A 25394-nucleotide genomic window follows, 5' to 3' on the forward strand; every position below is an offset into this window, starting at 1 on the left:
CTCATTCTGCAAACTTTCACATGCGTGCCTTAAACGTGTACTTTTAACACTTATATCACAAATAACTATTAAAAGGTTTTTTAAAATTTAATTAAAACTGTATTATTGCATTTTTAACACGTTTGTAGAAAAAAAAACTATTAAAATTTGTTAGAATATACAACAGTAAAAGTAAGATGTTATTCTATTAGCCAGGGAGGTAGTGTCAAATTTGACCGGAGCATTTTAGCATGGTTGGTTTCTTTTTATTTAGGTAGGTGTTTCAAAGCTTATTAACAAATGATGTGTCAGCTGGCCCAAAACCGGGGATTTTAGTCAAGAAAAGATGAAACATGAAAGTTGATGGACCAACGCTACAGCTTAAATATCATATATTTATATACGTTACTCAGAAAATTTAATGGATTTGCTTACTTGGCTCCTACGTTTCACTCAGGAGATCGGGGTTCAAATCCTGGCGCGGAAAATTCTTTTTGTTTTTTAAATTGACATTTTATTTTGAAAAATATTTATTTTTATAATACCACGTTTTTATTATTTATACGAGACAATATAAAAAAATCTGTATGTCTTTTATAGAATCGCAAACTAGGCATTTTTGGTCATAATATTATGATTGATCTTAATAAGCAAATTTGTTGTACATGAACCCCTGAAGGTTCCTGAGTTGGTAAGACCAACAATCTAAGTGAAAAGGGAGATATTATTTGTTATTTTTTGGACAAACTGTTTTTTCTTAATTTTATATGTTGTGGAACCGAAAGATACAACCCTAAATTTTCACTTTTCTATCACCAACCCCCATGTTTTAATAGCAATCTAAATATTTCCCTATTCTCTATAGTAAATAAAAATGAATGTTGGTCTGTACCTATGTCCCTTATAGAATCGCAAACTATGCATTTGGTAGAAAAAAGTATAGGTACGCAATATTTTTTAGTATTTTTTGGCTTTCTGGTAATTTTAGGTATTAAACATTCAAACATTATTTAGTTTTAAGGCGGTACGAAGTTTGCCGGGTCAGCTAGTTATTAATAAAAAAGTGTTAACTTTTTTAACTCTATTAATTATTAAGTATATTAAGTATACATTATTAAGTATTAACTCCTTCCTGGGTTCATGTAAGTACAAAAACTTTGCTTGAGGTCATCATATGATTAAATGCATAGTTTACGATTCTATAAGGGACATACCTACAGACAAAAATTCATTTTTATATGTTATAGAGAACAGGGAAATAATTAGATTGCTATTAAAAAAATGGGGGTTGGTGATAGAAAAGTGAAAAATTAGGGTTGTATGTATCTTTTGGTTTGACATCACATAAAATTATGCAAAAAACAGTTTGTCTAAAAAGATAAAAAAATGTCGGGAGGGGGGTGGGGAGACCAACCCCCTCTTTCACTTAGATTGGTCGTACTAACTCAGGAAGCTTCAGGGGTTCATGTACAACAATTTTGCTTATTAAGGTCAATCATAATATTTATGATCAAATGTATATATGCTATTTCATAAGTTCTATGCATAATTCTATAAAAGACATACAGATTTTTTTATATTGTCTCGTATAAATAATAAAAACGTGGTATTATAAAAATAAATATTTTTCAAAATAAAATGTCAATTTAAAAAACAAAAAGAATTTTCCGCGCCAGGATTTGAACCCCGATCTCCTGAGTGGAAGGTAGGTGCTAAGTAAGCAAGTCCATTAAATGTTCCGACTAACGTATATAAATATTTGATATTTATGCTGTAGCGTTGGTCCATCAACTTTCATGTTTTACCTTTTCTTGACTAAAATCCCCGGTTTTGCGCCAGCTGACACATCATTTGTTAATAAGCTTTGGAACACCTACCTAAATAAAAAGAAACCAGCCATGCTAAAATGCTCCGGTCAAATTTGACACTACCTCCCTGGCTATATAGTTGTTATGATTTACGTATTGACAGTATAGGCAGTTTTGATGTAATGTCAAGAAAAATATAAAAATGGAATGTCAGTCAAGTTCAAGTACAAGTTTTTGTAGATATTGTCCTGTAATTGAGAATGAATAAATTATAATTGTTGATATATAAAACGTTTGTAGAAAAAATATTGTATGATATACCTGTTAAAATGTACATTTTTAAGGCACTCATGTGAAATGAGAAAACTTTCACATGCGTGCCTTACGTGTACTTTTAACACTTATATCATAAATAACTATTAAAACACTATTATAGTCGGTATGTTCCAATAAAATGAGCCAAGGGCGAGAAATACTGCAAAGTCAGTTATGTGCGGATGCGGCCTTGGGCGTACTAGCAGTTCGGGTAAAGGGTTTAAAAATTAATAAGTTATAATAATTATTTATTATTTTAGTTTATTTTAGTTATTAAAAAAATGTTACAATAATAGGTTTTTTCTTCTACAGCCTGAACTAAATACAAATATGAAATTCATTTCGCAATACGGTAATACATTATATGACCAAAGATATAGTAAAGCGTTAGTATAATTATTAAAGTCTAACGTAGGTATAGAAGACTTCGTCAATTTTTTTATAATTGCACCACCACTACTCTCTCCACATTTATTGAAATCGCATTTCATAAATCTTATGGTAAATTGTTAGTAGTAACTTAAAAGTTATAGATCTTATATTTATTTGTTTGTAGCTGATAGTATATATAAAAAAACTCACCTGTAGCTTGAAGTTTCCAAACGAAATCTAACCTATATGTAGCTTCTGTTTGTTGACCGTGAATAATTAGAGCAGTAACAAAACCACCCAATACTACTATGTTCATATACTGATGAGTAAAGGTATGTTCACTAAAAATGATTGCGTTATTAATAAACAAACGAAACAATATCAAAAATTTTACAGCTATATTTTTGTGTACAAATATTTTTAAATATAAGAATATCGGCTATCGTTACACATGGATCCAATCCTACACGTGAATTGAAGCTGATCATTAAGTCCGTAATAGTTAAACAAAAAAAGGCTTAGGTTATGGATGTGAAGACCAAGAGAGGATTTAGGTGTGGGTTAGGTCACCATTTTCTTACAGCAAACCTAATATTTCTCCTATTGACTAAACAATGAAAAAACCAAAAAGCAAAAAATCACTCGAGTCAATTAGTTAGAATCACTCATGAGTTTAACCTACTACATGAAGTCAACCTACTAAAACCCTTATAGAACTAAGACGACAGATGAAAGGAGATACAAGTTCCAGCAAAGAAGCGCTAAATCAAATAAATAAGACTATCACAAAGTCAATAAGAAAAGACATAAGAAACTACAATGTAGAAAAAACAAAACAAGCAATAGAGCAAAATAAGAACATGAAAGTTTTGAAGAACGTAAGCGTACAAAAAGGAAAAATAGAAATCAACAAACTAAGAAACAGAACTGGAAAAGAAACTACAAACAGAGATGAAATATTAACAATAGTCGAAGAGTTCTACACAGAGTTATACAAATCAAGAAAAAAAGATGACAATGCGCAACCTCCAATTACAGTAAAAACTGGGGTATTAAATCGAGGATCGGATTTAATGCCCGATATAACAAAATCAGATATCAAAGAGGCTCTGAAGAAAATGAAAAATAATCGAACCCCAGGTGAAGATGGAATAGTATCAGAAGCACTAAAAATTGGAGGAAATATACTACTTGAAAAAATTAAACAACTTTTCAATATCTGCCTTCACAACGCCAATATTCCAACAGACTGGAACAACGCTACTATGATTCTATTACACAAAGCAGGAGACAAAGCAAATTTAGAGAATTACAGACCGATTAGCCTCCTCAGCCATTTATATAAGTTATTTACGCGAATAATAGTTAAGAGAATGGAAAGAAAGTTAGAGACTTATCAACCAAGAGAACAGGCAGGATTCCGAAAAAATTACGGAACAAATGACCATCTACAAAGTATAAAAACCCTGATAGAGAAAGTAGTGGAATACAATAAACCCCTAGTTCTAGTTTTTATCGATTTTCATAAAGCCTTTGATACAGTTGAACTTAGCAAAATATTACAGGCGCTTAAAGAATGCAGGCTAGATTATAGGTATACAAAATTATTACACAAAATATACTTACAGGCAACAACCACTGTCAAATTACATACTAACAGTAATCGCATAAAAATAGAACGGGGGGTTAGACAAGGAGACCCAATGTCACCTAAACTTTTTAATACGGTCTTAGAACATGCTTTCAAGAGTTTGGATTGGATGACAAAGGGAATAAAAATAGATGGAGAATACCTAAACAACTTACGTTTCGCCGATGATATAGTCATAGTAGCTGAGGATCTAGGTATGGCAAGAGAGATGGTACAAGAACTCGTTGTAGCTACAGAAAATGTTGGTTTAAATATAAACATCTCAAAAACAAAAATAATGACAAATTTGTTGGTGGGAAGGAAATAGAACTCGTAGATAGATATAAATACCTGGGACATGAAATTACGATTGGCAGGGATAACCAGATTCATGAGGTGAAGAGAAGAATCGGTCTTGGGTGGGTAGCATTTGGAAAACTAAGAGAAACTTTTAAAAGTGAGTTACCCACATGTCTAAAGAGAAAGGTATTCGATCAGTGCGTCCTCCCAGTCTTGACGTACGGATCAGAAACACTTACCTTAACTAAAGCCTCGGCTACCAAACTAAGAGTCACGCAGAGAAGAATGGAGCGGTCAATGTTAGGAATAACTCTGCGAGACAAAATCAGAAACGAAGAAATCAGGAGAAGAACAAAGGTGACTGACGTCATCGAGAGGATAGCCAGGTTGAAGTGGAGATGGGCAGGACACGTAGCCAGAATGACAGATGGGCGATGGACGAAGAGGTTATTGGAATGGAGGCCAAGAGAAGACAAGAGAAGCGTCGGTCGACCGCCTACAAGATGGACTGACGACTTAAGAAAGGTAAATAAAAACTGGATGAGGGCGGCGCAGGATAGATGGCGTTGGAAACGAGGGGAGGAGGCCTATGTTCAGCAGTGGACTTTTGAGGCTGGATGATGACTCATGAGTCGGCACTTTGATTTGGGCGAGTAAGAGCGAGGTCCCATCAGTGCATTGCGCTACGTTGCGTTGCGACATCGCAACGGAACAACGCGACGTCGCTCCATTAGTGCGTTGCGCTGCCCTGCGTTGCGACGTCGTAACGGAACAACGCATCGGGACGAGGCCCCATCAGTGCGTTACGCCGCGTCGCGACGGTCAGTTGCGATGATTCAACGGATCGACGGACAAGGGTGTTCTTCGATGGCAGTGTCATCGCAAGGCAGGTGTGGCATACAATGCGTTGTTCCGTTACGACTTCACAAAGCAACGCAGTGCAACGGACTCATGGGGTCTCGCTCTAACACCCACACCGCCAGAACACAAATAGTGATTCGCCCATTGTGCTTGCGGGTCGACCTCTTAGAGCCGTATTAAAATTTTCTGGGCCTACTACTGTTTATTAAAAAAAAAAAAATGCTTCTTTCCATATTTAACTGTTTAGATTTTCTTATATGTTAAATAATACAAAATCAAAAATTTTAATAAATGAAAAAACAATATTACAGAAAAACGTTTATATCACGATTCAATTTTCTTAAAAATATCAACGGTATAGTGCAGTCACTGAAGGTGGATATGAGCTATTACCTCCGATTTCGTTGAACCTCCATCGATTTGCATGAAAATTGGTGAGTGGTTAGAGGATATCTCAAGGAATAAAGGTGACATGATGCCAACTTGCGCTTTTACTCTGGGGGTGGATGCCACCCCTCCTCGGGGGTGAAAATTATTTTATTAAAAATAACCCCACAATTCGATAGAGGGACAAAGTATAAACAAAATTTGTTATATAAAGTTATTAAAATAAATCAAAACTTTTTGAGTTATTAAAGATCAAAGATTTTAATTTTTCGTGAGAAAAATGCATGTTCTTAACCGACTTTTCATAAATAACTCAAAAACTATAAGTTTTTACAAAAAAGTTATTATTATCAAAATTGAGGCTAATAAAAAATGAAATAAACTCCTTACTAGAAAAACCTTTCTATGTTAACTAAAAGTAAGTTATAGGTAATTGAATATATATTTCTTTCGTCGAGTACCCAAATCTAAGTATTCAAGTTTAAATACCGGCAAAATGATGCATTTTATAACATAAAGTTATTTAACATTTGTCAAAGTTCATAGAAGTATCTATCAAAGAAGCCCTCGAACAAGTTGATAGCATTAAAATTTATGCACCAAAAATGTTTCAAAATGTATCTTTTAAAAATTTTTCCAAAAAATGTTATTGTCTTTTTGTAAATAACTCCGTTAATTTTCAAGATATCAGATTCACCTAAAAACTATTTGAAAGTTAATTGCCAGAGCTATTAAAAAATTAGTCTTTTAAACCTCTCACTTTTTTAACAATGGAAGGTTAAATGGCCCCGGTTACGTGGTCCTCGCAGCAAAATTGAAATTTTAAACGTTTCTATCTCGGTTATTTTTTACTATACAGAAATAGTGAAATAGGTAAAGTATTTGGAACAGAAAAAACTAAAATTTAGTTATTTATCATTTTTTACCTATATTGAGTATTTTTGGAGTTATTATCAAAAAAAAAATGAAAAGTACGATAATTTTAAAAATTCTGATTTTTTTAAATTGAACCTTTTTTTTTTTCAAAAATACGCATTCTAGACCGGTGAAAATTGTTGAAATCATTAAATATGTTAACCTAAAGAAAGTCTTCTGAGGATTACTACAAATTTTAATTTTTGTGGAAATGGCGTATGTTTTATTTTTCACTTTTTTCTATAAAAATCGAAAGGGTTCTCTTATTTTCATCATAACTTGCTTAATTTTAATGCTATTAACTTTTTGGTACAAAGGTCTTATGACCAAGTGCCAGAGACTAACAAGTCTCGCCTGAGTTAAGAAGAAGAATGCTATTAACTTCTACTGGAGCTCATTTGATAGGTACTCCGAAGTACTTGACAAATGTTACACAAGCATATTCTATTAAATGCATCGTTTTCCCGTTATGTAAGCTTGAATACTTACGATTTGAGTACTAGTCGAAAAAAATATACATTCAATTACCCATAACTCACTTTGAAATAACATTAGTTTAGTTCTTTAAGTAGGGAGTGTATTAAATTTTTTATTACCTTTAATTTTGGTAATAATAGTTTTTTTACAAAAGCTTATAGTTTTTGATTAATACGTGAAAAACAGCTTTAAAACATGCATTTTTTTTTAGGAAAAAATAAAATTTTTGATATTTAATAACTCAAAAAGTATTGATTTATGTTAATAACTTTATATAAGAAATTTTGCTTAAAAGTTGCCCTCTATCGATTTCTGGTAATTTTTTATTTAAAAAAAATAACACCCCCGAGAAGTGGTGGCATCCACCCCCAGGGTAAAAGCGCAAGTTGGAATCATGTCACCTTTGTTCCTTGAAGGTTCAACGAAATTGGAGGTGAAAACCTTCAGTGATTCCACTAGTACCTATTGCGTAAGTTATGTTTCCAAATTATTAATTTCCTATTTTTGTCTTAGAAACTTTAAAGTTCCTCTTAACATTTTCTTGTAATATCAATCATGTTCATCGTATTCTTTCCCATGTGCTTCACAAACATGTTTCGTAATACACTTTTTTTATTAAATAACCACCTTATTATCCAGTAAAGTTTTTCTGAAATATATCTGATATTTGATATTCTCTTTGGAAGTACACTATCCAAATTATCACAGAGTTTGATTACAAACATTGTTTATATGATATATAGAAAGAACATATATTTTTTATTTAAAATTTGCTTCAACCACAAAGGGTTATTTTTATTGAACAGCATTGACATCAAATTAAAAACATTATATTAAATTTAGTTAAATCCTGTAGCACGTAAAAAATTGAGAGTCTTAGATGAATTATTTTCACTTAAACATTCTTTAAATGTATTTGGTAACTGTTGTTGATGACGTTCTAGTACGTAGAGGGGGCAGGGGGCAGTCTATTATTATATGTTGCACTGTTAGTTCACTATCACACACATAACACATCGGAGGAGCTTCCTTCTTTAATATAAAGTCATTGGTAATCTTCGTATGACCAAGTCGCAATCTGGACATGATCACTTTTGGTCTCTTCTTTTAGTAGGAAGTTTCGACTGTAATGCACTTTGTTTGATTGTTCTTAATGTAGAGTTTGACTTCCTCCAACTTGTTTGCCATTTTGTCATGATTTTTGGTTCTTAAAATATTGCTTTAGATGAGTATGAACGCAAGTAGTTATGATGTGTGTTAACGGGTTCTCACTTGCATTTTTTGCTAGTATGTCAGCTTTATCATTTCTACTTATCTCACAATGTGAAGGTACCCAGAGGAACTGAACTAATCTTTGATTTGGTTGGATTATCAAGAGTTCCGCCTTAATTAAAATCAGGACGGGATGTTTATAGTATACTTGCTTTAAGGCTGTAAATGCACTAAGGGAATCGCTAATGATTATTGAGAATTTTATGTCATATGTGTGTTAATAAACGTTAATGACTGGAGGATAGCAAGGAGTTCAGCTGATAAATTGGGGAGGGAGCTGAAAGCAACTGTTATAGTTATCTGTTGAACTGGAGAATAGCAAAGAGTTCAGCTGAGAAATTGGGGAGGGAGCTGAAAGCAACTGTTATAGTTATCTGTTGAATGTATGAATGTGTTTTTATAAACAGGTACCTCTGGGTTAGTTGATACTCTTGAGGTATACATGAGGCTAAAGTATTCTCTCCTGAGTTGAAGGGATGGTTCGCCTGATTCAACGTACACATACATACCTTCAACTGAACTATTGTAGTGTGCTCCCAGTGCAATTCTAATAGCTGAATTATGAACTGTATCTAGCACTTTCAACAGTGAACCTTTGGCTGAGTTGTAGGCAACAGCTGCATAATCTAATTTTGAACGAATTAGGGTTTCGAATAAGAGTTTGGAAGTCGGCACCCCATTGCTTATTAGAGATACTTTTCATTAAGTTGAGACCATTTTCGAACTGACAAACGAAGAGAGTGGATGTGGTCTTACCAAAATAGCCGGTTATCCAGTTTTACAGTCGGTTATTTAGTTTATAAAGTATAAGTTTTTTTATAAAGGGTGTCCCAAAAGTAGCGGAACGGTCGAATATCTCGCGAAATGAACATCGGATCGAAAAACTGAAAATTACGTGCACAATAATTTTCAAAAATCTATCGAATAATATCAAAGACGACCCGCCCACTCCACCCCATGGAGGAGGGATGGAGGGGGTGGGGAACTTTAAAATCTTAAATGGAAACCCCAGTTTTTATTGCAGATTTGGGTTCCTTACGTAAAAGTAAGCAACTTTTATTCGAAAAATTTTTTTGGATTGTGGATAGATGACGCTACAATCAGACAAAACAATTTATCGTGACACCATAGGTTATTATAGAAAGTGTCTAATATCTCGAGAAATATATTTGAAAATGAAAAACCAAACAATACGTGTTTAATAATTTTCAAAAACCTATCGAATAACAACGAATAAGATCGTTTAACCCACTCCCTGGTGAGGGGTAACTATAAAACCTAAATAAGGACCCTCATTTTTTATTACATATTTGGATTCCTCATGAAAAAATAAGTAGCATTTATTCGAAACATTTTTTGAATTGTTGGTAGATGGCGCTAATAAATCGTATTTTTACGAATATAGCGCCTTCTAGCAACAATTCTAAGAAATGTTTCGAATAAATATTACTTATTTTTTTATGAGGAATCCAAATCTGAAATTAAAAATGAAAGTTCCCATTTAAGATTTTAGAGTTTACCCCCTACCCCACCTCCAGGATGTGGAGTAGGGGGTTGTTGTTAATATCATTCGATAAGTTTTTGAAAATTATGAAACACTTATTTTTTGGTTTTTCATTTGGAAGTGTATTTCTCAAGATACCAGTTTCTGCAAACCTTAATTGAAGAAAAGATCGAAGGAAGAAGGGGAGTGGGCAGAAAAAAATGTCATGGATCTGTAATGTCAAACAATGGACAGGACTAAGAAACATAGGAGACCCAATACATACTGCGCAAGGGATAGAGAAAAATGGTCAAACGTGATCACGAACATCCATTAGTGGATTGCATATGAAAAATAAGAAGAAGAAGTAACCCCCCACCGTACCTCCAGGAGCTGGAGTGAGGGGCGGGGGTAGTGATTGATGTCATTTTTGAAAAATATTGAACACGTATTTTCATTTTTTCGATCCGATGGTCATTTCGCGAAATATTCGACCGTTCCGCTACTTTTGGGACACCCTGTATAATATATAGTGAAAGCGTCACAAGGCAGCCTAGATAGAGCAAATCAAGATATTTAAAATATGATCATGGCATGGATGGACGAAAAAAATGGCAAGCAAGTGTCAGAAAAAACGTCAGCTGGTAGAAATCGTTTTTCCCAGGTAAAGCCCGAAACGTGAGGTATTTAAGTTATATTTCGCACTTAACCCATATCTCGCGAATACTACGCAATTTACCAGGGTACTCCTAGGTTTAACCGTTAATCTAGCTTTACTCGTAACGTAATATACTTAGTAGATCCTAGGCCAGTCCTAAATAAGATATCATACCACCTATGATGACTTACCTGCTCCTGTAGAGACAAATAATGGAATCTACGTTTTTAATATATATAAAATAAGCCGCTAGAAATCCTGCCATTCCTCCCAACAAGATGATTGCCTTTAAAAGTGAAATCAAAATTTGATATACTGCACATGCTATCATGGAAACCATAACTAGGAGCATTAAATACTGAAAATAATAAATAGGTAAATTAATGTAAAAATACATAATTAAGGGAATGGGTGCGAACTTTCGGATTGAGTGTAATGGGATTCATTTTTTTTGAATCCTGAGAAAACTAACAAGTATTTTTGAAAAATTTAAACGCAGAATGAAAGATAACGTTATTTCCGAGGGCTAAAAGTCCCTCAAAACTTCTATAATGTTTATTTCAATAAGTTACAGGGTTGAGCAACTAAGAGAAAATTTAGTGTGATTTTTAATTTCAAATATCTCATTCAAAAGAAACTTTTTATGAATTCTAAGGGACCTAAGCCCTCGGTAATAAAGTAATCTTTCATTCTTCGTTTAAATTTTTCAAAAATACTTATTAGTTTTCTCAGGATCCGAAAAAATCATCACATTTAAAATACATTGAAAATTTTGACAGGCGTCAAAATTTTGAATTTTGTTCCTTTCCCCTTAATATGTATATTATAAAACAATAAATGAATACAGTATGGTGCAAATGAATGGGATAAATTCGTTATTTCGTAAACCGGCGACTTTACGGAAAAATCCCGAAACAGGTCGATTTTTATTTTTAAATTATGATATTTTGAAATATCTATCACACAAGTGACGTCATCCATCTGGGCGTGATGACGTAATTGATAAGTTTTTAAATGAGAATAGGGATCGTGTGCTAGCTCATTTGAAAGATTATTCAACTCTCTATTCGGTAGTATAAACATTAACATCATTATTTATACAGGATATCTAAAAACAATTTTTTTATATAAAATTAATTGGCAAAACAAGAAGAATGTATGTAATTTATTTAATTCAAAATACATTTACTACTGTCAGAAAACAGGAAAAAAATGTTTATTGGAAAAATTAACATTGAATTTCGCTTAAACTAATTATTCAAACTTCCAAAAAGCAGGTGCCTAGCGGGAACTGGCTTGAACATGTTTTTTGTTTTGTTTTGTTTTTTTTTTTCTGTTTTCTGATAACAGTAAAAAGTATTTTGTATTGAATAAATTATATACATTCTTCTTTTTTGTCAATTAATTTGATTTAAAAAATTGTTTTTGGACACCGTGTATAAATAATTATGTTAATGTTACATAACTGAATAGAGAAATGATTAACCTTTGAAATGAGCTAGCACACGACCCCTATTCACATTTACACATTTAAAAAATATCATTTACGTCATCACGACCAGATACATGACGTCACGCGTGTGATATATATATGCTAAAATATCATAATCTAAAAATAAAATTCGACCTGTTTCGGGATTTTTCCTTAATGTCGCCGGTTTACGAAATACCGAATTTATTCCTTTCATTTGCACCATACTGTACCTATATGCAATAAAATTATAACTTTTTCATACCAACTCCAGCAATTATTTTAAGCTATAATATGAAAATTTCTAATAACTAATAGGTGTACCTAGGCTAATTAGCAAAATACAAGGAAAAGTTATTTACCAGCAATTTTATTGCTGGAATCGAATCTTATAACTGTATATTAATAATATTGGTATGCAAAGTCCGCAGATAGTGTGCTACTTTTTTTATAAACAAAATAGCGCCCGAAAATCGTGTTTTTTTCAATTTTTTCTCTATAACTCTTAAAGATTTTAACTTTACATCAAAAATATTCAAACAAAAATTCACCTTAATTAAATTCTGCATATAAACAGGTTTTTCCTGATTTACTTCGACGAATATTTTCCTCAGAAAATGCGGGTTTTTCCAACAAAATCTTTAATTTTCAACTAAAATTTTAGATTAGTAATTATTTATCAATAATTAAATAACTTGGTGATATAAAAGCTCTATCGGCATAGACGATATTTCCAGAAGCCTATAGAATTTAAATGAACAGTGTAGCAACAATTAAATTGTTAATTAAAAATTTACAGTCTCTATAATAACCACAATAATTATAATGCATAAGAATAACTAAGATTTTCGTATAAAAAGACAACATACATATCTAATGTACTTTACATAATTACAAGTGGACTATCTAAGCGGCCTCAGGAATATTTTAAAAATATAAACAATTTTTGACTTATAAACAAATAAAATTTCTCGGGAAATGTTAAATTAAATTAAATTATGAAAACAATACTGGAAAGAGTCAAGCAGAACGATTCTTTTAAAATCAAAACGTTTAATTGCAATGAGTGGTTTCTGAGATACAATGTGTCAAAATTGACTGGCATGTACGGCGAAGATATAAGTAACAGGATGGCAATTTTCGAACCATCACCTTTTTATTTCAGTCCTCTTTCTCCACACAAATTTTCATATCCTTACTAGACTCTTACCATATAATAATAATAATAATAAAAACTATCGGTAATACGAGTGAAAAATACCAAAAATACCAAAAATACCAAAATTTCCATCAAAAATCAGGTTGGAGAAAATGGAATCTCAAAGTTCAAAATCGGTATTCGTTAAAAAAAATGCATTTTCTCAGCTTCCCATGGAGGAATTTTCTTCATTTTTTTTTTGTTTCCAAGTAACTCGAGTAGAGCCATCTAATGTAACGTACTATTAAATGTCAAAATTGCTTTGTTTTGTTACAATAAATTTATTTATTTATTTTAACAAAAAATTATAATTTGTTTAAACAAAGACTGTTTAACCTTCGTCGGGCGACATAGGTACAATTGTAACTTTTGAGTTTTTAAATTGTGGTAACTTTTTTTGTTAAAGAGCTAGGGACTTGAAATTTTGTTACATCTCTACATTTATCCAGTAGATTACTTCAGCCAAATATAACAAAGAAATCTTAATTCAGTTCCCAGCAGGGGGCTTAAATTTTTCCTACCCCCATAAACGACGGCATAGGTACATTTGTACCTTGTATTTTTTTTTAAATGAATGTTATAAAATATCAATACATTTTGTATTTAAATGAGTTTATTTGAACCAAAATACAAAAATGAATGTTAGTGTAGATTTTCGCAACACATAAATGTCGTTTTAGACAGAGAATGTGTGTCGCACATAGACAGAAAACATACTACACTTTTTCTCGTTTTAGGTTGTTTTTTCCGTTCGTTTTGACAAACATGGCAACTTCCGGTTATTGGAGTATATCCACGAATGCTGTGAGATACTTGAGGAAGAGTATCTACATCAAAACAAAGATCTTTAGAAAGATCATTCAAAAACTTCTTGCGTTGGTCCTTTGTTTTTTGTAATGGATTGTGCTCTCGATCTCGATATAATGTAGGATGCTAGGCCAGTGTCGTCAATCATATTATAAAAAAAGGCCAAGAGCCAAAACAATGTTAGACGTTTGACCGTATACTCACCCAGCATTTTATCCATGGTATCAACATCCCTTTACTTTTACACTAAGACTCAATCATTTCCGGCTACTTGTCCTGTTATATGCATAGATGCGAGTAACACTACTGCTTTGCTTTTCTTTAGCAAATAAGAGCATTCATGATTGTATGCAAGATTTGTGGAAAAAATTTTTTTCCTTATTTTCTTGCTTGCTTTCATATTGATGAGTAGAAAACTCTTATTTTTTCTAATTGAGCCCACTAACCTTATGTGACATTAATTTTAGACTTTAGCTAGTTCAAAACTGGTAAAAAGTTATCTGTGATAATATTTCGCCCAGAACCTTTAGAAGACCTAACCAGATCCAAAACTGTTCTTTCGTCAACATTAAATTGTCGGGAACCATTTGCTGTTTTTCAAATATAAAGGTAAATTTGTATGGGATTTGATGGATTACAAACCCAAAATACCATGCATAGTGGGTTTGTGAGATATATAAATATTGTGTAAATTGTGTGCGGCCTCTAAACGGAAACAGTTGTTCATCTATGGTCATGCATTTTGATGGTTTCTAGCCTTGGTGCACATTTTTATTCAGCATTGTCCAGGTATCTCGTATGAGTGCAATTTTATCGGCTTTTTTGAGTTATTGGCGGGTATTTTCGTTGTCAAATCTTATAAATCTTAGCATGAGAAATCACGAGACAGTGCTGCACGTATTAGTGGCAGAGACTCCATATTCCACTTCTCTCACAAGTTTTCTTTAGAATCATTATTACTCATGATAATTTTTAAGTATACACTTATTGACAAAAACCAAATAACTAAATGTGGATGAAATTTATTATGTTTCCAATTAAAATACAATACAATGCTACTCTTCCTAGAATTTTCTTACGACCACTAGTTCCAAGTTTATTGTTGCAGTAATTTCAATAATTTACGATAGATAACAGGGGTCACTTAAAATCGGCTTCTAATCTTTGTTTGTAAATCCGTATAAGAACGAATTGCCGAATATTACTATTTATTTATTGCAATATTAAACAATTTTTAACCAATTATGCTAGTAATAAATAACATTACCTTAAAACTAACAAAGCTTTTACTTTAGATTAAGGAATTTTTAAGAAAATATATAACAGGTAAAATTGTACCTATGCCGTCTGTTACCGGTGTAAAATTATACCGCTCGACAAAGGTTAAATAATTATACAGCTCTCAAATGAGAATGTTTGTATTTTAAACGTTATAAGGTACACTCATGTAAAGTTTGTTTAAAAAATGTCTACTGGAATAGTTATTTTCCTAACTAGTGCGGAAAGTGATACTCTCACGCACGAGACTGCCGTTGACCCGAATGACGCGATAGCGGAGTTCGGGCAAGCAGTCGAGTGCGGTGAAGACACTTTCCGCATGAGTTAGGAACAATATTTTTTCTAGGGCTGTACGTTTGGAAAAAGCCACAAAAAATAGAGTCATATCAATTTTTATTTAGGAGTGAAAATACACAAATTAATTCTTTGACAAGGTTGTCAAAACCAAACTTTCAATATAATGGGTTACCACGACGACGATATTAATTTCCATGACGACGCTTCAAAACCATTGTAATTTTCTACTGATCTGACTTTTAAATATTATGTCAAAATAATTTTATTTAATCGAATTATCGCGCTAACTTCATTAAAACATGAATACAATAAGATAAATTTGTAATAAATTAGTAAATAATATCTAAATATTAGTTTATTGCATGTATTATAATATATTATAATGCCATATTACAAGGTATTTTATTTTCCCGCACGCCGTGCGGGAAAATTTACTTTCACGCACGCCGTGCGGGAAAATTTACTTTCACGCACGCCGTGCGGGAAAGTGCAACTTTCGGAAACAAAATGCGTGCGTGAAAGTGGCTCTTATAGCACGGCCGTAGAAAAAAAATATGTAGTTTTGTTTCCGTATAAATTAATTAATTTATTAAATTGCTTCATGGGAAGCCGAGAAAATGCATTTTTTAGCGTATACCAATTTTGAACTTTGAGATTCCATTTTCTCCAACCTGATTTTTGATTGGAATTTTGGTATTTTTAGTATTTTTCACTCATAATACCGATAGTTTTTATTATTATAATATGTTATGAGTTTTTTAAAGATATGAAAATTTGTGTGGAGGAAGAGAACTGAAATAAAAAGGTGATTGTTAGAAAATTACCATCCTATTATTTATATCTACGCCGTACATGCCGGTCAACTTTGACCGGTTCTATCTCAGAAACGACTCATCTCAATTAAACGTTTTTTTTGAAGGGTCCTGCTGCGTTCTTTCCATTACTGTTTTCATAATTTGATTTTATTTGAGATTTCCCGAGATATTCTATTTGTTTATAAGCCAAAAAATTGTTTTTAATTTTAAAATATTCCTTAGGCCGCTTTAATAGTCCAATTTCAATTCTTTAAAGTACATTAGATAGGTACGGTGCCTTTTTATACAAAAATCTTAGTTATTGCTATGCATCATAATTATTGTGGTTATTATAGCGACTGCACATTTTTAATTAACAATTTAAATGTTATAAATTGTTAAACTAAACTGTTTATTTAAATTCTGTTGGCTTCTGGAAATATAGTATATATCAAAAGAGCTTTTATATCACCAAGTTATTTAATTATTGATACATAATTACTAACCTAAAATTTTAGTTGAAAATTAAAGATTTTGTTGGAAAAACCAGCATTTTCCTAGGAAAATGTTCGTCGAAGTAAATCTGGAAAAACATGTCTCTGTGTAGAATTTAATTACGGTGAATTTTGATTTAGGTGTTTTTGGTGTAAAATTAAAATATTTGGAGTTATAGAGAAAAAATTGAAAAAACACGATTTTCGGGCGCCATTTTGTTTATAAAAAAAGTAGCATACTATCTGCGCACTTTGCATACCAATATTATTAATATAGAATTAAAAGATTCAATTCCAACAATAAAATTGCTGGTAAATAACTTTTCCTTGTATTTTGCATACTATATGCGGACTTTGCATACCAATATTATTAATATATATGGAATCATAAGATTCGATTCCAGCAATAAAATTGCTGGTAAATGACTTTTCCCAAAAATTGCATATTCTCCGATAATCTGCCCAGACTAATACGATTACGTATATCGACTAAAATTAATTTAAAAAAATTAATTATTTTTTCTGTTGTGCGAAGTTCTGTGTTCTGATTATCTTTTCTTTTATTTATTTACTTTGCTATGATCTAGACGCGTTCTGTGGTCTTCATCTACTACTATTGTGTTCTCGTGGTTTACAATGACAATGTTTCTCGTCCTTATTTCGTTGCCCTGTTGTATACATATCCTACACAGCTCCATTTTTTTTTGTAGACCAGAGCGCATCTGTGAAAAAAATTGGATGTGAAAGAAGGCATTCGGATATTTGCAGAAAAAGTTAGGTGATAACTTCAATAATAATAGTTGACTTTGCTCCTTCTGAAATATGTCTGGGACATTAATAAGAATACAAATTATTTAAAAATTATTAAACATATCAATTTTTCTCTACCCTCTTTGTTGTAACTTTAAAAAGATTCATTTTGAAGCAATACCGTAGCAAAATAAAAATAAAAATTAAATTTTTTTATGAAATACGACTGGTTAAAATTGTATTATAGCGATACGCTTTAATTACTATTTTTGCTAATTTTAATTTTATTAATTTTTCTCAAAACGAAATAATATGGGTTATATAAAAGTCACAGTTAATATACAAACAAGATGCTAAGAAAGACACGGTTCTACGAAACGAAATGCATCCCTAACCATATGTTTTTTGGTGTGTTTAGTTTAACAAAATGAATTCCCCATAAATTAATTACCATATCAGACCACAGGTGTCAACAACTCACAAAGGACATGCATTCGAGACGTTTCTTAAAACTGCAGAAGTGTTTCTGTTTTTAAACGCCAGATCTAAATAATTTATTGTCCTCTTCGGGCCATATTGTAGAAAGGGATACATCAATATAATAGTGTTGTGGTTTTGGCCAGTCTCTTCACAGTATGCGAACAATGCAGACAAACCCTCGGCTCACTAACAATCGACCCTCGTCCGAGATCTAAGCAAACACCTTTTTTGTTACCAAAATAAATAAATATTTTACTGTTCGTTTGTTACACTTATTTTTATTATTTCCAATAATTGTTTCCGTCAACATACACCAACGGAACATTATAGTATTTATTTATTACGCTTGTATATTTAATAAAATTTAATAAATATAAAAAAAAGTAGGGAAACAAGGCTGTTCTTATTCAATAATTATTTTCAGTAATCATATTTTTCAAATTAATTTATTTTAATGCGTTATTTAGTTGTCCCTTTTCGAGTATCGTATTAAAAACAAACAAGGAAATTCGTCTGATTTTTATATAACTCCAATATTAATTCACTTTTCTTGTTTTTTTTATTTCGATTAAACTCGAATAATAGAGACAAATTAATAACACATTAATTAATCCCAAAGGCGGTTTAGTGCCGTTAGAAATAAATGAATTTATTTATAACAAAGTAAAACTACGTATTTTTCCTATGTTGTAGATATTTTAGCGCTTCCAATGCAAATAATTGTCTCATTTGAAAGCTGTACAATTTTTAAAAAAATCTTGGTTTAATTAAGTAGTCTGTATTTCATCAAGGAAAATATAAACATGAAATATTGTTCTGGAGCGAAATCAGAGGCGCTGAAACCGTTCAGTCCGCCGACCGGTAAAAAAAGTTATGAACAAAAAATTCTGTTTAAAAGATTGTTTAAAACAGCATTCAAATGAGAATATTTGTATTTTAGTCCAAGAAATGAAGTTTAAAATAGGACAAAACCTCACAATTTTTCAGATCAGACCAGATTTCAGATCAGATTTGCATAAAAATTTTGGATTAAGTTCACCTTACACTCTACTTCAAAATCTATATCTTGCCGACGGGAACTTTGTATTTTTAAAGGTGAAAATTACCCCTTATTTCCAAAACCTATAAATAAGCTTATATAATGTTCTTGAACTCCTAACTGGAGCATAGAGCTTCAGTGAAAACGCGCCATCGGGTTCTATTTTGCGCTAGGGCCTTCACCTCATTCAAGACTTTCCTTGACTTCGTATCTCGTCCATGATGGATCTTCTCCAAGTTTGTGCTGGGCGACCTCTTTTCCTTTTTCCTTGGGGATTCCACTCTAGGGCAGTTTTTGCAATACTGGAACTATCTTTTCGGAGTGTGTGACCTATCCACCACCACCCACACTCTGGATTTTATTTCATTTTCTACCCTCTTTTGTTGGGTCAGGTGTAGCAGATCTTCGTTTCTGATGGTGTTTGGCCAGAAAATACGGACAATTCTTCGTAGACATTTGTTAACAAAGACCTGCAATTTGTCTGTAAGGGATTTTGTCACTTTCCAGGTTTCACATCCATAGAATAGAACAGATAAAACATTTGACTGGAATATTCGGATCTTTGTCCTTGTAGTATATTCCCCAGACCTCCAAACAGGGTTAAGCATGCTGAATGCTTGTTGAGCTTTTCGTATCCTCATACGAATATCGTTTTCTGTACCTCCGCTTTCTGTTATGACACTTCCAAGGTACGTGAAGTTTTCCACATTTTCAATCTGCATGTTGTCGATATTAAATAGCGTGTTGTTTCTTGCGTTTATTCTCATGGATTTGGTTTTACTAATATTGATTTTTAAACCTATTATATTGGCCTCAGTGGATAGTGTTTCCAATTGGTCGGCCACATCCTGGAACCTTTGTCCTAACAGGCAGATATCGTCGGCGTATTCCAGATCACTTAGGCGTGTGGTTAACGTCCATTGTATCCCTTTTGTGTCGAAGTCTAGTTTGGAGAGAACATAGTCTAGAGCTATGTTAAACAGAAACGGAAAAAGCACACATCCCTGTCTGACTCCAGTAAATACGTCAAATTCGTCACTGTTAATTGTGTGTCACGCTGCACGTCGCCTCAGTGTACAGTGACTTTATAATCGAAATTATTTTATGAGGAATGTTTCTTAGCTCTAAAATTTTCCATATAGCAGCATGAGATAGGCTGTCAAAGGCACGTTCGAAATCAACAAAAACCATGTATAGAGGTGTGTTCCATTCAACCGATTGTTCCATTATTACCCTAACAGTATTAATGTGATCTATGCAGGAAGATTCTGGTTTAAAACCTGCTTGATTTGCTCGAAATTCAACCTTGTTTGTTAATCTTTTATGTACGATGGTCATAAAAATTTTATTTATGACGGTAAGCAAGGTTATTCCTCTCCAATTTTTGCACAGTGTGAGGTTGCCCTTTTTTGGAAGCTTAATCATGTTACCTTTTTTCCAGCACGCTGGAATGCGGTTTGTTTCCCACACCTCTCGGACTATAGGGAGCAAAAGTTCAGCGGTTAGATGCGGGTCAGTTTTAAGTAGTTCGGCAGAAATGTTATCGATTCCCGGGGACCTGTTATTTCTCAGAGATTTGATAGCTGTTATTATCTCCGTTATGGAAGGGGACTCGCAAGAATATGCAAGTCTATATTCTGAGGGTGTTCAACAATTTCATTTGCGTTATCCCTGGGCGTGCCTAGCATCTCCTGAAAGTGCTCTTTCCATCTCTCTACTTGGTCATCCGTTGTAGTAAGTAATTCACCCGTCTTCGATCTTACAATGTTTGAACAGTTGGGCCCATTTTTTGTTGATCGTCTAGTAATTTGGTACAGCTCTCTAGTCCTGTTATGTTGTGCAGCTGTTTCTGCTTGTTTTGCCAGTTAATAAGCTTAGAAAGAGTTAAATTTGTTCTGATGAAATAAATAATGATTGTCTGATACTCTATCTATAATTTATGACTATTTAACCCATTTAATAGTTCATTTTAAGGGCGAAAATTACCCCTAATTGCTCAAATTTATAAACAAACCATAAAGAAGATGAAATTTGCATCAGACGATTTAGGTAATATTGATTTGATATTTACAATAATTATAGTAATAACATTTTATATACCAATATTTGTCAATCATATAATATTTATACATAAATAAAATCCCACATATATAATATTATACATTAATAAATTTCATTGGTCATTCGTGTCGCTGCATTTACCACCTTCTTCGTCATTTTCTATTATTGGAGTATTATTACTGCCATTATTATATTATCAGAAAAACCAGAGCAAGTTAAGTTACAAAATAACCCCAGTTATCTGCAGCTACTTGAGGCACCGCAACCTTTCTTGCAGTGACAAAATGTCATTTTTGAAAGTTCTTCAGGAGCAGGCTATTTTATTTTAATGGATGCAACGATCCATCTTTTGAAAATCACCCCCAGTCAATTGGCCAAATATTGTAGTTTCCAAGCCACTGCTGGACCTGAAGGTAAGTCCTTTTTGAGTGCTCACATAAAGCATCTACATTTACCTATTCGTGTGTGTTCGATGATTCCACGAGTGAAGTATGAATAATTATGTATGCATCTGTAAAAGTTTCGAACTCACAGAATACAAAAAAATACCGCTATTTTACATTATTATGGATTTCTCCATTTTGTTTTTCAAAAAAATATATTGGTTTCTTAACGGTATCTTGTATATATCTTACCTTAGAAGGTTCTGTAAAAAAGAATTTTATAGATTTTTACAAGAGCTACAAGGGTATTTAGACGAGCGGCACACCCCAAAAAAAAAACGCTTATTTCTCGAGATACTGACCACGGAGAGGTGAATGGCCAATTTTAGTCCCACTGTCTGTTTTTGACGGTGCTGAAAACGAAACTGAGGTTTATTTTGAATTTTATGTGAGGGAACATTTTCAAAATCGCAATTTACCCTAAAAATAAAAAAAAAAATCAGGTTTTTTGCGTTTAAATCGCTACAACTCTGTTCCATTTTAATATTTGTTTCTAAAATTTTTACAGTTCATAGCTCTAACATTTCTGAAGACAAATGTACCTGTTTAAATCTTTCAGTCTTATTGCAATAACGGTTATAATTTTTTTAAAGTAAAAGCTGCAGATTTGTACATTGCAAAGTTTAATCGCAAAAGTTGAGTGACGAAATTTGAAAGTTAGCTTTCTAATCATATTTGTGTTAAAATATAGAGTACAAAGAAGTTTTCCGGAAAGTTTAAAATAAAAATGTTTTATAGAAATAAATAATGCAACTTTTAATATCGGCATTAGAAATCCCCAAAATTACGCTTATTTTTCGAGATACTGAGTAATCAGATACCATGGGTGGTGAATGGCTAGTTTTGTCTTACATTATGTTTTTAACGGTGTTGAAAACGAAAATGAAATTTATTTTTAATTTTAGGTGGGGGAATATTGACAAAATCGCAATTTTACTTAAAAATAAAAAAAAATGAAATCACGTTTTTTTGCGTTTAGTTCGCTACAACTCTGTTTGGTTTTAATATTTTTTCTGAACATTATACAGTATATGCTGCTCACTTTTCCAAAGAAAGCGGTACTTGTTTCAAGCTTTTAGTTTTAGTATCATAAAAGATAAGCATTTTTTAAAGTAAAAGGTGCAGATTCGTGAATTTCAAAGTTTAATCGCAAATGTTGACTGACAAAATTTCAAGTTTAAATTTTTAATTACATTCTTATCAAAACATAGGGTACAAAAAAGTTTTCTGGAAAGTTTTAGATTAAAATGTTTCATAGAAAACAAATGGTGCAACTTTTAACATCGACGTTATAAATACCCAAATAACGCTAATTTTTCGAGATACTGATCATGGGTGGTGAATGGCCAATTTTGGTCCTACTTTATGTTTTTGAAGGTGCTGAAAACGAAAATGACGTTTATTTTGAATTTTAGGTGGAGGAATATTGTCAAAATCGCTATTTTAGCATAAAAATAAAAAAAATCAAACCACGTTTTTCTTAAAATTAAAAGTTGGACCATTTTTTTTCTATAACACATCTAGATCTAAAACTCCCGACAAAACTTCTTTGGACTCTATAGTTTAACATAAACGTGATCAAGTAGATAAATTTTAAATTTTGTCACTTAATTTTTGGGATTTAACTTTACCATTCACGAATCTTCACTTTTTATTTTAAAAAATTCATAACTTTTATCAGAAAAAGACTAAAAGCCTACGACAGTTTTCATACTCTTCACAAGGGTGAGAAATATACGCTGTGAAAATTTCAGAAAAAAATATTAAAATGGAACATCAACAGAGTTGTAGCGAGTTAAACGTAAAAAATCGTGATTTAATTTTTTTTTTCATTTTTTAGGGATATATAAATAGGCGTTATTTTGGGGATATATAACGTCTATATTAAAAGTTGCACCATTTGTTTTCTATAAAACATTTTGATCTTAAACTTTCCAAAAAACTTTGTGCTCTGTGTTTTAACACGCATGTAATTAAAAATCTATATTTCAAACTTTTTAGTCAACATTTGCGATTAAACATTAAAATTCACGAATCTGCACCTTTTACTTTGAAAACTTCATAACTTTTATTATAATAAGACTAATAGCTTGAAACAGGTACCGTTGTCTTTAGAAAGGTGAGCAACAAAATACTGTATAAGGTTTAGAAAAAAATATTAAAACGGAACAAATTTGCAGCGAGCTAAACGCTAGAGAATTTGTTTTTATTTTTAAAGATAGATTTTTTTAAACAGCTTCAATTAGTTTTATAAGTTATCCTCGAAAAATGCATAGTTCTCCCGTCTTTTGACTTTGAAATTCCACAATTCCGCATTTGACGAAGAAGAGCTAACCTATAATAAAATATAGCTCAGTTACTATTAATCTTATTAAACTTAAAGAAAATTTAATAACCCAATCTGTTTATTTTTTCAAAAGCTACATTTTTGTTAACTAGAGTGTTTGATAAAATGAATAATTTTAGAGTTATTAGCAGAAAACTGATTAAAAACATGGCATTTTTCAATATAAAACTAACACCTTCCATAGCGAATAAATCGAAAACTTTTAATTTTATGAAAAAATGTATAGAACTTTTTTGCTTAAAACGAATGTTTCTACCAATTATTGTGGTCAAAATATAATACAAAATTTCCACCCTGGAGATGGGGAGGCAACTACCCCCATGGTAAAAGCGCCTTCAGCATCATATAGATTTTGATCCTTACGTTATCCACTACTTATTCTTACAATTTCAAGCAAATCGATCTATTCTGTAAAAATTGCGAGGTGAAAACCTTCGATTCTTGGACTATTTTTATAACGTTAAAAGGTACACGTGTAGGAAAAATATGTGGTTTTGTTTTGTTATCATTAAACTAAGGCACACTTGGGATTTAGTAATGCGTTATTTAGGTGGCTCTACTCAAGTTACTTCCGATTAAAAAAAATGAAGGAAATTGCTCGATTGGAAGCCCAGGAAATGTATTTTTTTACGTAGGCATACCGATTTCGAACTAGTTTTTTTATTTTTCGTATTTTTATACCCAATAGTCGCGCAATACCGATCGTTTTTATTATTATAATACATGTTATGAGTATCTTGAACATAAAAATATTTGTATTGAGAAAGTGGACCGAAAGAATAAAGTACTTGTTCAAAGATTATCATCATATTGTTTAAAACTTCGTAGCAAATACCGGCCAAAAAACTTTGACCGGTTGTATCTCAGGAACTATTCATCATAATTCAACTTTTTCTCATTAAAATGAAGAGTCCTACCGAGTGTTTTCCACTGTCATTTTTTGATTTTAATTTAATGGAAACGTTACGGAGATATTCTATTTGTCTATAGGCTAAAAAATGGTTTATAACTTTAAAAAATTTATGAGGCCGTTTAAATAATCCAATTTCAATTCTTAAAAATGCATGAGAAGGGTAGAGTATTTTTCTATATTTAAAAAAATTGGCGCAACTCTAAATGGTCTATTTTTTGATCTGCAAAGTTTTTAAAATATTTCAACTTATTTTAAAAAAATTAGATTGCAAAATCTATTAACTCTATTTTAATGAAATTTGGTAGACGGTTTAAGTACATTATAGCAATTTTCTGAGCTAATTACAAAGTTCCTAAGTGCTTGAAAAATATGGAATAAAAACAGCCTTGTTTCCCTTCCTTATTTTATTGCTTTTTTGCAGCCGGGTAATAAATTAATACATTTTTAATAATTCATATATCATAGAAAATTAAATTACCTTTATTTAATTTTGCTACCACATTGTTCCAAATTGAATTGTTTTAAAGTTATAAGCAGTAGAGAAAAAATTGGTATTTTTGCAATT

The 25394-nt window shown here is 32.0% G+C and overlaps 1 protein-coding gene across 10 annotated transcripts in view; it reads right to left on the reverse strand.

Moving 5' to 3' along the window:
• LOC114330194 (adenylate cyclase type 5) overlaps positions 1 to 25394 on the reverse strand; it is a 1795244-nt gene that overhangs the window by 153700 nt on the left and 1616150 nt on the right. For all 10 annotated transcript variants that reach the window (XM_050641848.1, XM_050641851.1, XM_050641852.1 and 7 more), the window contains 2 exons: positions 10649 to 10815; positions 2685 to 2815 (listed from right to left, as the gene is read on the reverse strand). In XM_050641848.1, the coding sequence (XP_050497805.1) occupies positions 2685 to 2815; positions 10649 to 10815 (298 nt within the window). The remainder of the gene's footprint in view (positions 1 to 2684; positions 2816 to 10648; positions 10816 to 25394) is intronic.

Source organism: Diabrotica virgifera, chromosome 1 (assembly GCF_917563875.1).
Source record: "Diabrotica virgifera virgifera chromosome 1, PGI_DIABVI_V3a".
NCBI classification, from domain to species: Eukaryota; Metazoa; Arthropoda; class Insecta; order Coleoptera; family Chrysomelidae; genus Diabrotica; species Diabrotica virgifera.